The sequence below is a fragment of the Falco rusticolus genome, chromosome 8, assembly GCF_015220075.1.
Source record: "Falco rusticolus isolate bFalRus1 chromosome 8, bFalRus1.pri, whole genome shotgun sequence".
Taxonomy (NCBI): Eukaryota; Metazoa; Chordata; class Aves; order Falconiformes; family Falconidae; genus Falco; species Falco rusticolus.
The window spans coordinates 18609881-18625371 of record NC_051194.1 but is presented as its reverse complement, the minus strand read 5'-3'; the positions used below and the strand labels follow the sequence as shown (position 1 = coordinate 18625371).

Here is a 15491-nt window from a genome sequence, read left to right as displayed (position 1 = left end):
TTAAATCAAAGTTTAATAGTTACCATACAACTGCTTAAATATTTTCTTAAGTATTCTTTCATCTTCATACCATTACTGCAGTTACTACACATAGACATAGCATTCAAGCATTTGAAGTGATACAGCATTTAAACAAGAGCCTTGAGGAAGAGTTCAGTGCCAGCCATGACATCCATGCTTTCCCCGCCCCCCCTTCACCTTAAAAAACCCTTATACCTTGGCATTTCTACTTTTTATGACAACCAAGAACGGTCCAAATATTTGTTTCAACTCTGCCTCATAGCATCATTGGTAGGCAATAATCAAGAAAGACTGAAGGAACCGAGACAGGACCACCTGCCCATCTGAGCTTTTGGGATTTGCTGGAGATTAGTTCCTCATCATTCCCAGGAATTTCTCCACTGGCACTGATCTCCCTCAGTGAGCTCTCTAGGCACACCCTACAGCATTCAAGCTAATTCTCTTCTCCACAAAACCCTCACAGGAGCCATTTACATGAGACAACCTCAGAGACTGCAGCCCCTGAGAGGAACACCACAGCCAGCAATTCCCAAATCAAAAGTATTACATTTTACAAGCAGAGTCACAAGCCCTACAAACTCAGTTGTTAGAGGGAAACCATAAACCAATGAGCAACGAAGCTGGTCAGAAATTGAGATGCAGGAAAGGCTGTTTTAGGCAATTATGTAATTAGTGGTCACTTCCAGACAAGAATAAAGCCCTGCTTACCACTTAGTCTCATTTATATTGTCAGCTTTAAAACCAACTCCAATTCTATGAGCTTTACAGCTACTGAGCAGATGACTGGTGAGAAGACTATCTGATTTGTACTTGGTAAAAGAGAAGTAGCTACAGTATTTAGCAGTAGCTTCTATGAGAACTTTAAAGCCTTGTTATCTTCTGGGTTCAGTATGCCAACTACCCCCAACCCATAAAAAAAAGAAACGATAGTACTTTATTAAAATACTAAATTTTATTTTTTTTCCACGTACATTTAGTCTCCCCACCATTTCCATTTGTCTGACCACCACCACCACCACCATGCCTTATCAAAACATTCCATACATACTTAAAATGAAGCTGAGGGTGGAGTCCCGTCTTTAAAAACTAAACAGGCATTTTGGACAACACATTCTTGGCAAGGTAATCTGGATGACATTTATCAGACACAGTAGGGAAAAGCTCTTTCAGCATTTGTAAAAAGGACAGCCAAATAATGGTTACAGAAATAAGACTGCAGATTTTAATGAACTGTTTAAACTGTTTTCTTTTCTTACAGAGTCTGTCTCCACTGCCAGAGAGCTTGAATGACCTGGAAGTGTACACAAAAAGTTAGAAATTGAAATCCATTTTTCTAATTATTTCCAGTTTACTACCTCCACTTACTCCACAAAATACTGACGTTAAATTACAACAAAAATGCATTTCTTTCAGAGAAAATAAAGTTCAAAGCAAGACATCAGACCCTTCTGCTAGAAGACTGTTATTCCCTGTAAGTCACAATAGTAAGAATTCAGTGAAGGTAAGCTAGAGGATGGGTGTGGACCAGCTAGGCAAATATTGGCTGAACTCTGCCTACCCTGGCTCATGTCAGACCAACTCCAGTAGCTGAGGCTAACTGCTTTTAAACATTCTTTCAAGAACCTATCAATTTGTCTATCAGACAAGTTTACTCTGAACCACTGAGGGAAGTAGGAAAGTGTAAGGAATTCTGTCACTGGAAGAAAGTTTTTACTTACAGGAATTTTGATAGGGAAATCTAAGACACATTTTAGCCTAGCATATGTTGAGTAGTAACTAATTCAGAAACTTGCTTCCTGATACCACCACCTTTTGGCTTGCCCTCTTACAAGAGTTCAGTTGACTTTGGGAGAAAACGTAGCAAGAAAGCCATAATCTCAATCACAAAACAGTTCCCCCGCCCAGACACCCTCCCCAACAAAAGGCTGAACAGCAGACTGGCCTAGGTGGCCAAATTCAGCAGCAAGGAAAACCACAGCTCATTTCCTTAGCCAATCTGGTGCCAAAAGGAAAATTCTGTGGGTTTAGTAAGCAAGAGATAATTTACCAACCATATAAAAGCTGGAAAAATGTAATAAAATATTAGCTTTCCCATCTTAGCCAACTAAACCCCTAAAACTGTTCCCATTTATTTGATTTGAAGTATTGTTCGTGGTTTGTAACCCTTTGAAACAGTCCAAGGCTTGTAAAGATTAAGAAGTGGAAAAGAATCCCTAAGGCAGGTTATAAAAGTTTTTGGACTTTATCGAGTTCCAATAAATTCAGTTACCTTCTGGTCCTCCGTCCTGAAGCAATTCTTAACATAGTTGGCAAATTTGGGTTCCAGCTTCGGAAGGGAAGAACCCTATTTTGAAAAAAAAGCAAGCTTTAGTGTATGCAGGTCATTTAATGATTCCAAGAAGTAACTCATGAAGCTTAAATCCCTTGCAACACACACGGAATTTTACTGAACTCACCTTGCAACATCCCAAACCAATCTGCTTTTAAGTAATTTTTTCAATTTTGCTTTCTACAGTACCCAGATATTTCTGACAGATTAGTGCCCACACACTAAAATGCCTGTACAAGCATCTTCGTTCATGCTCAGAAAACCTAACAGCAACCATTCATCACTTCAAATAACCTTGCCTGTAGTCAACGTTCATATGCTATCCAACTAAACTAGAACTAATTCCGCATCTACGGATTCCTACTACAGCACTCAACTTGAGACATTACTATCCTTCACAGGTAGGTTTTAGACTTCAGCTCTGTAAAGCAAAAAATTTAAGTGATCTCCCACCTACCCTTCAAACATCAGCTCTAAGAATGTAAAGAACCATTCTAGAAACATTTGTTTCCATCTCTGAAATGTACATACTCAAATGTACAAAGCAAATTCAGTAATAATTCATGAACATGGTTTATCTTCATGCCTCTTCCCATCTCCAGGCAAAATAATACAGCACACCATTTTAAGAAACATTGATTTACTTTCACATGCCCAGTGAAAAGTGTTTTTCCTATTTTTCAGGTTTATCAGTTGAAATATACCTAGCCAACTGCGATAGTACACTTAGCTGCTACTTGGCACACTGCAGAGACAGCAATTTTCCGTTCAAAGTAAACAAAGCTACATTAGGAAGATCTGAAACTGCAACAGTGCAAGCAAAAACGCTTGGATTCAGACAATTTTTTAGTTTTGTATTCTGTCAAGTACTGATGCTTTTCTATTGGCTTGCTGACATCTACCTGCTACGTAATACAGCAGTTCCCTCTTAAAATTTAATAAAATGAGGGTTTTTCAAAGCTGCTAACTTGCTGGCTGTCAGCTAGAAGTGCTATTGTATATGGCAACACACAAACCTTTCGCCTAAGATATGCTTTCACACCATCTCTGAAAACATTAAATTAAGCCCCCCGCTATTGCTTCTACGTATTTGTGCTGACACAGCATTTCCAAGTGAAAACACGCTTCAACAGAAAAGTTGCCGGTTATCTGGTCTGCATGCTTCCCTCCATAGGGACATCTGTCTACTGTGAATAGCTCAGCCACTTCTGCTTACACTGCAGAAAACACTAATCGTAGCTCCTGAGTCATGCGAAAACCCACCCCAGCATCCACTAGATCCAAGAGGTTAGTTTGACCTAGCAGAATGATACCATCCATCACTGTCAGGTTCACAATTTAGGTATATGTATTTCGATCTCGATCACAATCTGTCATTGCTCACTCCGCATCCACTCTATACTGAAACACTTTTTGTCTTACTTTTGCATTCCGGGGATGAAACCACCTCAAAACATCCTAATTCTTTGGATTACTTAACTGCCACTGTAAGGGGGGAGGTTTACAAGCTCAGACCAAACGAAAAACCAACTCACCCAAAAAACCCGTGGAATTCTTCAGAGCACTGACATAAGCCAAAAACAAAGTCTTCCAATAAATAATCTGGTTCAGTCACAAACGATCTGTAAGCACACCCCTGAGCTTGTGAAGTAAAACCAGAACTACTATAGTCTAGATGTCAGGTCCTCACTACAATCTATTCTCCCATACAGGTGCATACAAGTGCACCCATAGCTACCACACCGGTTCCAAACTTGGTTAAGGGGGGAAAAGTATGGCTACTACCTGCTACACTTTTACCTAACCAGCCTATAATTAAAATGCAATTTCATTTTAATATGTAAACAGCAGCTAAAAAGAACACTCGTATGCATAGCCATGAAGTGGTAGTCAAAGCTACTAACAACCAGAAACCAAGTGACTGCCCTGTGACCTTCAAAAGATGAAACATCCGTTGAGAGACTCAATCCCAGATACCCAGTTCAGAAAGCAAACGCTTTCAGGTCTTTATCGATTCATTAATACATCACAAGGACCTATCTCCCCCTTCTGGAAGTTATAAAGCTTTACAAGCATCTGGCTACGAGTCAGATACTGCTTTAAAACCAAGTTATTCCAAGCACGTGAGGAACTCTGCTTTACTCTAGGCTGCCTAAAATAAAATGTATGTGCTAGTTAAGACACCTTTAGAATAAATATCATCCAAGGTTTGTTGCTTTGTTGTGGGGTTCGGGTTTTGGTTTTCTGTTGTGTTGGTTTGGTTGGGGTTTTTTTCAAATTTTATTTTGAAACAGTTCACCAAGAAATACCAAATTACTAATCACCAGTACTGGAAGAATACAAAAACAAAAGCGTTTTTGCTTTGCAGAAAGTACAGAGCCTTCTTTTTCTCCCCCAAAAGTTTTCATTTCTCTGACCTTCAACATCACCATATTCTGATAACAGCACAGCCATCAGTGACAGGTAACCACTTCTTAAAAACACACAATTCTTCTGATTGGTTTAAGTGTGAAAATCTGAGAACCTGAAGTTCCTGAAAACTCACCTTATCTATGGACGCTTGCATTTTTGCTTTAATCTCCTCTAACGACAGAGGAACTTTTGGCGTTTTTGGAGTTAGGGATTTATCCTTCTTGGAATCTGGAGTCTGAAAAGTATTTGTTTCATTAGAAACTTGTACATAAATAAAGCTACTTTATAATGTATAATGTATACAAGATCAAGTTTTCTAAAAACAAGAATGTTCAAAAATCTACTGTAGAATTTATACAGAATAAATGAACTAGCTATCACAGATACTTCAGATAGTTTTCAAAGTCACAGAAGTTAATCTGTGCTTCCAACACATTCCTCAGAGACAAGGGTAAGAACAATATTTAAGTTTGGAGTTATTACAGTTAGCATAGCTAGTAGCATTGTATGCTTCTGGGCAGGTACCTACACAGCACTTTCCCAACAGAAATGAAACAAAAAATATCCCAAACATGCAGTGATTTAGAATTTACTCCACAACTGCAGCCATATTCGATTATGCTTTAAGGTGATCTTAGCTGGTGTGGTCACAGCTTAATCACTGAAGAGTTTCACAGGGGAACACAACGCAATGAACTGTATCCCCAAGCATGCTTCGTATTAAGATTCAAAAACCTAACTTAATGGTTAGTACATTACTTAAAGTTACCACTGGGCAAGAAAGCTAGCTCCCACACTAGAATAAACATTTGTTTTACTCATTTGTCTTCACTCACTTTTGATTTAGATGCTGGTGTGGACGGCTTAGAGTCTTTTCCATTTTGCTTTGCTTTCTGCATATTTTTTCCTGAAGCCTCACGGACAGGCTGAAAAGAATGCATTAAGTTCATTTGCCATGAAAAAAACAGTAAATGTTAAGTCTTCAGTAATTTTTAACAAGCTTAAGTGAAAAATATGTACTATTTAACCTCAAAAAGGCATTTTCACTGCCCATGCAATACAATCAGCATCCATTATTTAAGCAAAAAGCATATAGACTACAGGAACTCAAATGAAAAACTACTGGTGTAGCACAATACGTAACATAACCAAAACAAAGTTTTGTTATGATGCCAGACAACTATGTGGGACCTCCACTACATTTTCCTTACATATTACATCTTTATATATTACCATGCAGACTTTTGGGGCAGACCTTGCCTGAAGACTAATTCTAGACAGCACTACAATTCCAAGATAAGATTCAGTGCTACCTGGTTTGTTGTAACACAACCATTACCTCTTGTTTGGCATTTCATACAGAAACACCATCTGGGATGTGCATGGGCAATACCACATGTGCATTGAGGAAGTGGATTCTTACATTCCTATATAAATCAAGAGACCATTTCATTCAGCCACACTAGATCTGATTAGATGGCAGGAAATCTGCAGTTCAGCTTGTCTTTACCAGGCCTTAAATTATTGTGCACTATCACCTATAGAAATCCATTTGGACAGAGCAGCATATAACAAAGTAAAACATTAAATACTTGTTTCTAAACAGCAAATACAAACACATAAATTCAAGCCCAAGAATGCAAGTTCAATAAAACTACCTTCTACCTCTGCAGTTGCCAAGTTGTCTTACCGTTCATTTACCACCAGATGGCACTCACGGGCTGATGTAACTTCACATTCAAGCCCCTGGGCTGCCTGAAGGGAACACCTTCTCCAGTGGGCTCACATATTTAGATCCCTTTTTTATTCAAAGTTAGGTTACTAAGACCTTATTCACAGCATGCATGACTAAGTGAAATGGCAAAGCATAACCCGCACCTTTGAGCGAGATTGTTTGCTACCCAACACTGCACATGTGCATATACATGCTGTTGAAGAACCCAGCCATCCCTCTGCAGCAATGTAAATAAAACACGGACTCAATGCACACACTGAAGTGTTTTGATATCCTACCACAATTTCTTTATACAGACCAAGCTGAATCAAAAGCATCCCTTTCACACATTCCAAACAGCTGTGCTTAAACTCAGTTTCGGGGATTATCTGCCCAATTACTGTCATCCTTTTATTGATATCATCCATTATAAAACGAAACACTGCAAACACCTCAATTAGCTTCTGCGTTACCATAAATGCAGAGTTCAAACCTAAAAAAGCTACAGCTTATGCAAAGAGAGCTTCCCCCCACCCCTCCTGCTTTAGGGGTCTTCACGAGAATCCTCAAAGATGACTCAATCAGGACAGGTAATTAACACCTGTTAGCAAGAGGCATTAGCACTTGCTCCCTTTGCCGGAATAAACTTAGCTGCAGACACTATGCCCACCTGGCGTTATCGCTCACTTCCTTTCAAGTTCATTGAACAGGCTGTTTAATCATGGGTGAAGAGGGTCACAGTGTGTTTATATCTATCTATGCCACTTACTTTCTTCACTGGTGTTTTCATTTCTTCCTCATCTTCCTCCAAGTCATCCTCATCACTACAATTAGAAAGTTAGTCACTTCTCATAACTCAAGATTCATACAGCTTTACCCACATTAGGAATTAATCCTCCAACCTCCTTCCCAATAAAATGTTTTATTCATGAAGGAAGCAAGTAACCTTTCCAAGTCTACCTTATACCCACCTTTTAGTGTTTGGCCAAATACTACCATTCAAACAGTTAAACACACTCCTTTCTGTTTTAATACTGAAGGCGTGTAACTTCAGATTTCCACTACTACTAATACAGAAATTCTGAATTTATTAAATTAATTAATTACATTAATGAAGTTTTATAACCCAGTATAACATATTTGAGTAATGGTAATTTAGGTTGCATTGTGGAGATAAACTTGAGATAATTCTGCTTTTATCTGTAGCAAAGATAAAAAAGGAGCTTGCTCAATTAAGATCCAGTTATGTCACACAATTCATATTCTGAAACAGTTAACCCTGTATTTCAAAATTCAGTATCAATACATACTCATCATCCTCATCATCTTCATCATCCTCATCATCCTCTTCTGACAATTTTGCTTTTTTCTTTAAAAAAAAAAATATCAAGTATGTTACACATCAATACCGTTTCATCCTAATAAACAGCAACCTTGATCCAAAACAATGTCGCATAATGATTACAAGACTATCTTCCATCAATTTAACTAAAACCCAAGAAGTTACAGCTGCCAATTCAAAAGCCATTGACAAATTTACAGCATACTCCGAGCATATGAACCTTTCCTCTACACTACAGAGCTTTAATCAGCATTTCAGTTCTTGCAGTACGTGCTGATGTTTATACCAGAATCTGCACACTCGGTTACTGCAGTGGACAAAACTTCCACATAAAAGTTGCCTCCATATTAGCCCCTCCAGCAAAGGTTTGGAAACTATCTGTACTTAACTAAGCTTCTGTAATTTAGTACTTGTCAAGACCCAAGAACAAAATAATCCTTCCCAACATATATCAATCAACAGACCACATATTAAGTGAGTCACAGCAAGCCATCTAACTGCTTACTCCTAGAGGCAGCAGTGACACCAAACCAAAAGAAAATTCTGCAGACAAGCTGATTAGAAGTATATATACCTGTGGTGTTTTAGCTCCTCCCCCACTTGCTGGTCTCTTTGTGGAAGTGTTCACAATTTTTGCATCATCTTCCTCATCATCTGATTCTGGTTCTTCCTCTAATGCTGACAAAATGATGGCAACGTGTAAAAAAAACCCACCTCATTCAACAGTTAAAGCAAGACTGCTAGTAAGAAACAAACGGAAGAGTATCACCCACAACTAAACAGGCATGGTCTCACTGAGGTGCTGGATGGATAGGAGGAAGCTTCTTACTATCAATCTAACCACTGAGACCAGAAACTTTTTCTGGATGAGTGTATGCAGGCACTACAGTGAAACCCAAAATGGGTGAATAATCATCCATATGCTGCCTGTAGTGGTCCTCACAGAAAGAAGCCACAGAAAGTCAAGAATAAAGTTTACTTTATTTCTAAGAAGACACATTTTAACAGAACTTCTAAAGAGATGAAGATCAGTTTCAAAGACAATTCTACATTCACAGAATCATAGACTCGTTTGGAAGGGACCTTAAAGATAATCTAATTCCAACACCTCTGCTCAAATTGCAGTGCTGACAAACATGCCCCTTATCTATACAAGACAAGAGCCAAGAAAAGGAATACAAGAATTTCTCTGAAGTCCTTTGTCCCACTAGTTACCTCATGCCTCTGAGGACAGTGAATTAAAACAATCACAGGGTCTTTATTAGACAAAGTACTGCTTGAGACACCAGATAAATCACTCAAGTTCTGCTGGTGCTGACAGGTAGCAAGATCAGACTTGTAACCAGAGCAATACATACCTACGAGATGTTGACCACTAACGTAAACAGGCCCCGAACCGCATTTCAACCTCAAGACCACGGGTGGTGTGATCTCAAAGCCACCTAATGAAACCTAAGGAAAAAAGCATTGTTATTTATTCAAATATTGCAGGTAAAGTGTGCTTAACACACAATCCATTCAAATGAAACCAAGAGCAGCAACGTGTAGACTCCAAGGCTATTACAGTTAGTGACTCCCAGTTTCTACCTGACAGAATATTCCAGAAGTGTCAAGTCAAGGTCAATAAGCCACAACAGGTTTTACTATGCTCTCGTTGCTTATCATAATTAAAGCACAAGTTTCAAAGCCAGACCAATCCACATTTGTTTTCTGCTCCTCTTGGCAGCAATTCCAGTTTGAACATTATCCATCACACCTGCCGCCAGCATTGTGCAGTTCCACTTGTACAACATCAGCAACACCGATTCAAATTACATTCCAGATGGCAGGAATGACAAGGGTGCCCTTAAATCAAGAAAGGGTAGCAGTCATCTTTAGAATGTCTTAAGAGCTTGGGATGTGCAGAAAAACTTCATTTTTCTCATCCCAGTCTCAAAGAAAGTAACACAGGCTATAGGTGCATCTGCTTGCAAGCGCACACATTTATATATGTAGAGATGACACATGTAATTACTACCACTTAAGAAAATGCATAATTTGAACAGAAGTCTATCATCTCTATGACTACAGTTAAGTCTACTAGGCACAAAAAAATGTATTCATATTTAGCTTGCATTTACTATACATGCCAAAACTGACACTCGTCTGAACAGACCACTGTGCTAGTTTCGCTAAAATTCAGTCAACTAAAGCCTTTTCTAACTAGTCTTTATCATCTGAGACCCAATTCACAGGAGATTTTTCCAAGTTCCTGTACTTACCGTAGGCTGCACTGACATTTTCAGAGATGCCAGTACTACTTTAATCGGGTTGCCTTCATAGTCCAATGCTTCTGCTTCTACAACATGTAATTCATCTTTGGCTCCAGCGCCTAAAGTAACCTGTGAAGAACAGTGCACATTCTGAGAATCTTCACAAATATTCTGAAGTCTTTAAAACTCCACTCACTGTCCTGCATCTCTTAAGACTGACGTCTGTAATTCTGACTGCTAATGACAGAGCTGCATGCCTCTTCCAAGCCAATATCCCTTTTCCCCATGACACCAGCGTCCTGTTGCAAGGCACAACTCAAGGCATGTTTTGATGAGAGTGAAAAGACCTTTTGCTCCTTGGATTACCACACTGAAATGAGTCAGTGCCAAGTCCAGTCGGCACTGATGCTGGCCAAGGGAAGAACTACAAACACATGCACAGAGCAAGGGAAACAGCTTCCACTGCTGCTACACAATCACAGCCCGTCCTTCCCCTTCCTGCCATGTTTCATCTGCCAGTTGCTTCACCTTGTCACACTGCACACTTTTTGATTATTTGACATTCAATGAAGAGTCAAGTCTTAACAACTCCCCCATTCAGTACAGTCATTTATGCATATGCCTTCTGCATTAACGCACCAAGGTCTGAGGGCTGCTGTCCCAGAGCATTTCACAACTCAAGTGCTGGGATTTCTTTCACTGAATACAAGCCTGGCACTTTCTGAAGACTCAAAAATCATAGCTGCAGGGAGGCAAATGAGTGACAGACACATGACAGGCCTGAAATTCCAGTTCTCTGAACCTTTGGCATCTGAGTCAGGATTACTTGCAAGAGACATGAAAACCAAGAATCCCTTGAAGGAGTACAATTATTCCTGAGACCAGTGATCAAAGCATTCTGCTTCCTTTCCCAATGCCCACAAACAAAGATTTCCACCTTCCACAGAAGATGTAGGTGTAAACACTTCAGGCAGAGATATACAACTTCAGCTTCCATTCTTCAAGAGCTGAGTTTTAGGCAGGCTGTAATGATGCAGACCAGATGTATCAGTCTGAAGGCTGAGAAATGGGTTATAGGATTCACCACTCCTGAGAAGTTTTGTTACTGTAAATTTAAAGAAGTGAAATTGCTGCTCTGATCTCACCTCTCAGAGGTTAGCAACACCACTGAATCATTCAGGCAGTGGGACTACCCAACCAGCACAAGAACTTAAGTGCATGCCCTCCACCCCATTACTCCTGTCATTTGCACCAGCTCAAGCAATACTATGGCACTTCCTATCAATTTACTTACAATATGTCTGGCAAGTGTCCATTCATGTGCCTTAATTTCTACACTGAAGGAACACACACTGGTAATAAATAGGTAATGAAGCAGGAACCATCTCTATACCCTCAGCTATCTTTAATAAGGAATCTGCAGAAGCTCTCATGCCACTTTCTACCTCTCAACATGCACCAATCTGCCTCCCCTTTCACTTTCATCTCCTTCTGTACCTCATACCCAAGTCCATCACCACATTTGTATCTTAACTGACATGCGCCAGTTAACCTTTTATACATCTAGTCTTTTATCAGGTGCACAGACCAGTCACCAGATACTTGCTACCTTCACACTTTATCTTTCATCAACTCCCTCCTCCACTTGGCCAAGGTATTTCCAGTTTGTCATGTTATTTTAACCTCCATTTCTCCTGTGTATCATCTTTTGTCTTAAATAAGACAAGTTATTGACTTTTTACCCCACAAGCCTAAAAACTAAGTACTAGTATGCAACCAATCTGCTGCTGTCCCCCATGAAGAGTGCTCAGCATCAGAAGAGATGCTACAGGTAGTTTTCCAATAACAGGATCTTTAGATAAAGCCCTGCAATTCAAGTATCCCTCAGTGGGTCATTTCATCTGCATGACATTCAGCTATGAGAACTACCTGCACGAACTCATCCTATACATACTTTACTGCTAGTCTTCCCTCAAAAGAAATTCTAATTAAGAACAAATTAGTCACTGTCAAGTGCAACCTGTAATTTTCATAATGTGCAAGGACTGAAGACACATGATTCATAAAACTGTAATGCCTATATTAAAGTGCTGTAAGTATCACTGTGAATAAGTTTGGAAAGCATTATTATGCAAGTCTCCAGAAGGAAGAAATTCTGCTATAGGAAGTAATACACAATTATGACTCTCTTGTTTCCAGGCCTCATTAAGGTGTCTCTCTTTATTCAAATAAACACAGTAATAAACTATAAAGTAGCGGGATGCTACAACTCTTCCATTTCCTTCCCTGTAAAGCTGGGGCATATTCTTCTGCTAACTAAAAAGTAACATGCTCAGCCCAGAACAAATGCCTTTAAATACTTTGCCTTGCTTGTGTGCCAGCAGGAAGATCTAAGGACACTTTTAAGAACTCAGTGTACAAACCCTGATTTCCAGGAGTATCCTGCTCTGTGAGGAGTCTGTTAGATTAATTATCTGAATGAAAGCTAGCACTTCCCAGTTACATCCTTAGAGAGAGTGACACCAAAGACAATAAATGAAAACATACACACGCACAGAGCACCATTTAGTTTTAGTATTTGCTACTTATGGAAAAAACCAAAAAGCACTGGAATGATGTTTGGGAACACCTTTTCAAAATAAAAAAAAGTTTATAATACAGTGTACTAGAATATGCCCATGTAGGATTCTTATAAATCTTACCCTCCTTTGGTGCTCCTGCAGCATCTGACCTATTGCATTGCAAATGTCAGCGTGTATATTCTGGTCTTTAATTTCAATAAAAATTTGTTAAGCTTCTGTACATTAATTTTTAAACTCTGCCTCGCATTGCTTGTTGTAAACAATGAAACATCAGTTAATATCTTAAACTCTATTTGTTTCAACACAGCAAATATTTCAAGTGACATTGTATGCTCCACTCAGTAAGAGAAGTTTATTATTTTAACAGATTCACATAAAATCCTACACCGTTAAAGAAACAAGTTTAAGGAAATAAACATACACCTTAAAAAAATCTCGCTTCTCAAAACATCACGCTACTTAAAAAAGAAAAACTTAAAAACCAAACAATACTTGCCGTTCTCAGAGATAACTGATGCTCGTTTTCTTCATCGTCTACTTTGAACTGATACTCCTTATCTGCTTTAAGCTCGCAGCCTGTGAAAAGACCATTTAATTACTCGACTACCGTTTTACCAAGATGCAGGTATTCGCTAACCACTTATTATTTTACAACTTGCTGTTTCAAGGCTCTGTACTCGCATACAAAACGGCCCAGCGGTGCTGCGGGCACACGAGCGAGGCAACACGTGGGGCGGGGAAAATCCCCGGCGAGCCCGCGGCCTAGTGCCGGCCACGCCGCCGCCAGCGCGGCCCGCCCGCTCCAAGGCCATCCAGGCGCGCGGCGGCCTCCGCGCTGCCCGGGGGCACACCACCTCCCGGGACTCCGGCAGCACGGGCGGGGGGCCTGCCCTGGGGCTGCCGCTAGGCCAGGACGGCGCGGCCCCGCCGCCCCCACGTGTCCCAGCTCCCGCCGCCCGCCACGTGCTCGGCGGCCGCCGTCGGGCCGGGGCTGAGGCCTCGCCGCGTCCTTAGGAACGGGCGGGGAGAACAAAAGCGGCCGGGCCGGGACGCGCCGCACCGCCGCCACGTGCGAGCCCCGCGCCACGTGTGGGGCGCGCGCGGCCGCTCAGGCCGCGCGCCCCCTCACGAGCCGGGCCTCCCCGCTCCGCTCCCCTCCCGTCCGCCCCGCGGCGCGCAGGCCGGCGCCGTGCCGCGGGCTCCACCGCCCTGCCCCAAGGCCTCAGGGTGCGGGGGGGGGGGGGGGGGCCGGGAGCGCGGCAGAAGCGCGGTGCTGGGGCAGCGGCGGCCCGTTACCGAAGAGGAAGGTCTGGGGGCGCAGGGGGCCCATGCTCTCCATGTCCATGGCGCTGTCCTCCATCTTCTCGGCCTGCGGGCGCGCTGAATGGGTGGCTGTTGCGCTGCGGGCGGACGCGCACTAAAGGAAGGGGCGTACCCGCCCCCTCCCAGATATAGCCCGCGCGCTCTCGCGAGACCCGCGCGGCGGCCACGCCCCCTCAGCCCGCCGCCACGCCCCTGCGCATGCGCTGCCACGCCCGCCGAGGGCTACCGCCGTCATGAAATGGAGGCGGCGGGGGCGGCCTGCGCGGTTGGCGTGTGCGTGGCTGGTGCTCTCGCCGCACACGCGCGGGCTAGCCGGCGGCATAGGGGGAAGGGGCGGCCAGTGCCGCCCGGGCAGGTGGCCGCTTGCCGCCGCAGCCTGGAGGGGCCAAGCAGCGGTGTGAAATGGCTGTCGTTGGGCGGGCGGCGGGGGTCCTGCGTCCTGCGCGCTCGGTGCGTGGTGATGCCCCGCCTCGCTCCTCCGTGGTCTCTTGGGCCGGCCGGTGCCGCCTCAGCCCCGGGGGCTCCGCTGCCGCCCTGCGGGCCCGGGCCTTGCCGAGGCAGCAGGCCGGCGTTCTTCTTTCAGACCCTGCTGGGAACCGGGCCTGGGTCGCAGGGCAGCCCGGGCGGGCGAGGAGCGGCCGCCACTGCGCTCCCGGGCAGCCGGGCCGGGCCCTGCGGCAGCGGAACGCGCTGCCTCTGCGTGGGCGCCACGGGCTGATGGCTCCTGGCAGCTTCGGTTTAAAAAATCCCAACCAACAAAAGCAGCGGCCCCTTCTCCGGCTCGCGTACCTGCTCGGGTGAGCTGCCGTTGTGGGTCACTGCTCCCCGCGCAACTGGCCTCTGAGGACCAGGGAGCAACAATGTTTCGGGAACCCCCCTTTCAGCTGATGTGTGGTGGGAGCCATGACTCCAGCTGAATTGGCATATGGGGATGCACATCTGTCACAACAGAATTAAAAGTTAGATTTTGGTTTTGTTTTGGGTTTGTTTTTTGGGTTTTTTTTTTTTTGTACTGAGAGCCACAAGCCTTGGAAAGGTTTGTGTATGCATCAGGACAGGCAGCCCGTCGCTGGCCCTGGGCAGCGGACACCTTCCAGTTGCTGGTCCAGGCTGTCCTTGTGTCCAGCGGCTGGTCTGTAAGAGTCAGGTGTCTTGGGAGCTGTAAATTAGCTAATCTCAAGATTACTTTTACCTGAACACTCAAGTCTTCAAAAATAAAAGCATATAGCCTCTAACTGCTCTTATCACTCCATTAGTTTGAAATGTGTCACTCAATGCCTGCATTCATATTCATAAGGAAGAACGTTAAATTCTGTTGCTGAAAATGAGAAAAACTGAAACAAAAAAGAATTGATGTAGTGGTAGCAATAGTCTTACCTGTCAAAATGTGTCACTCATCTTTCTCGCTCCCGCAAAGCTCACCCCTTTGAAAAACAGTAAATACAGTTCCACAGTATACACATTCATCTTATTTTTGAATGAAAAGTTTCCTATTTGCAAGATACAGTTAGTTTTC

At 42.8% G+C, this 15491-nt stretch overlaps 1 protein-coding gene across 1 annotated transcript; it reads right to left on the bottom strand.

Moving 5' to 3' along the window:
* Positions 1-951: 951 nt before the first annotated feature.
* On the bottom strand, positions 952-14091 carry NPM1 (nucleophosmin 1). Its single transcript, XM_037397069.1, has 11 exons — positions 13949-14091; positions 13149-13228; positions 10080-10199; positions 9177-9270; positions 8393-8496; positions 7787-7845; positions 7246-7300; positions 5599-5688; positions 4896-4997; positions 2291-2365; positions 952-1312 (listed from the first exon to the last, which is right to left on the bottom strand). Exons 1-11 carry the CDS (start codon positions 14010-14012, stop codon positions 1274-1276), a joined length of 882 nt encoding a protein of 293 aa, XP_037252966.1. The 5' UTR covers positions 14013-14091; the 3' UTR covers positions 952-1273.
* Between the last annotated feature and the right edge of the window lie 1400 nt (positions 14092-15491).

Bases quoted from the DNA above. Each gene is read 5' to 3' on its own strand.
- NPM1 (XM_037397069.1), bottom strand. From the start codon at position 14,012: ATGGAGGACAGCGCCATGGACATGGAGAGCATGGGCCCCCTGCGCCCC. The intron at 8,497-9,176 runs GTATGTATTGCT...TCATTTTGTCAG, and splicing joins TAGTGGTCAACATCTCGTAG to CATTAGAGGAAGAACCAGAA. The intron at 4,998-5,598 runs GTGAGTGAAGAC...AATACTTTTCAG, and splicing joins CACCAGCATCTAAATCAAAA to ACTCCAGATTCCAAGAAGGA.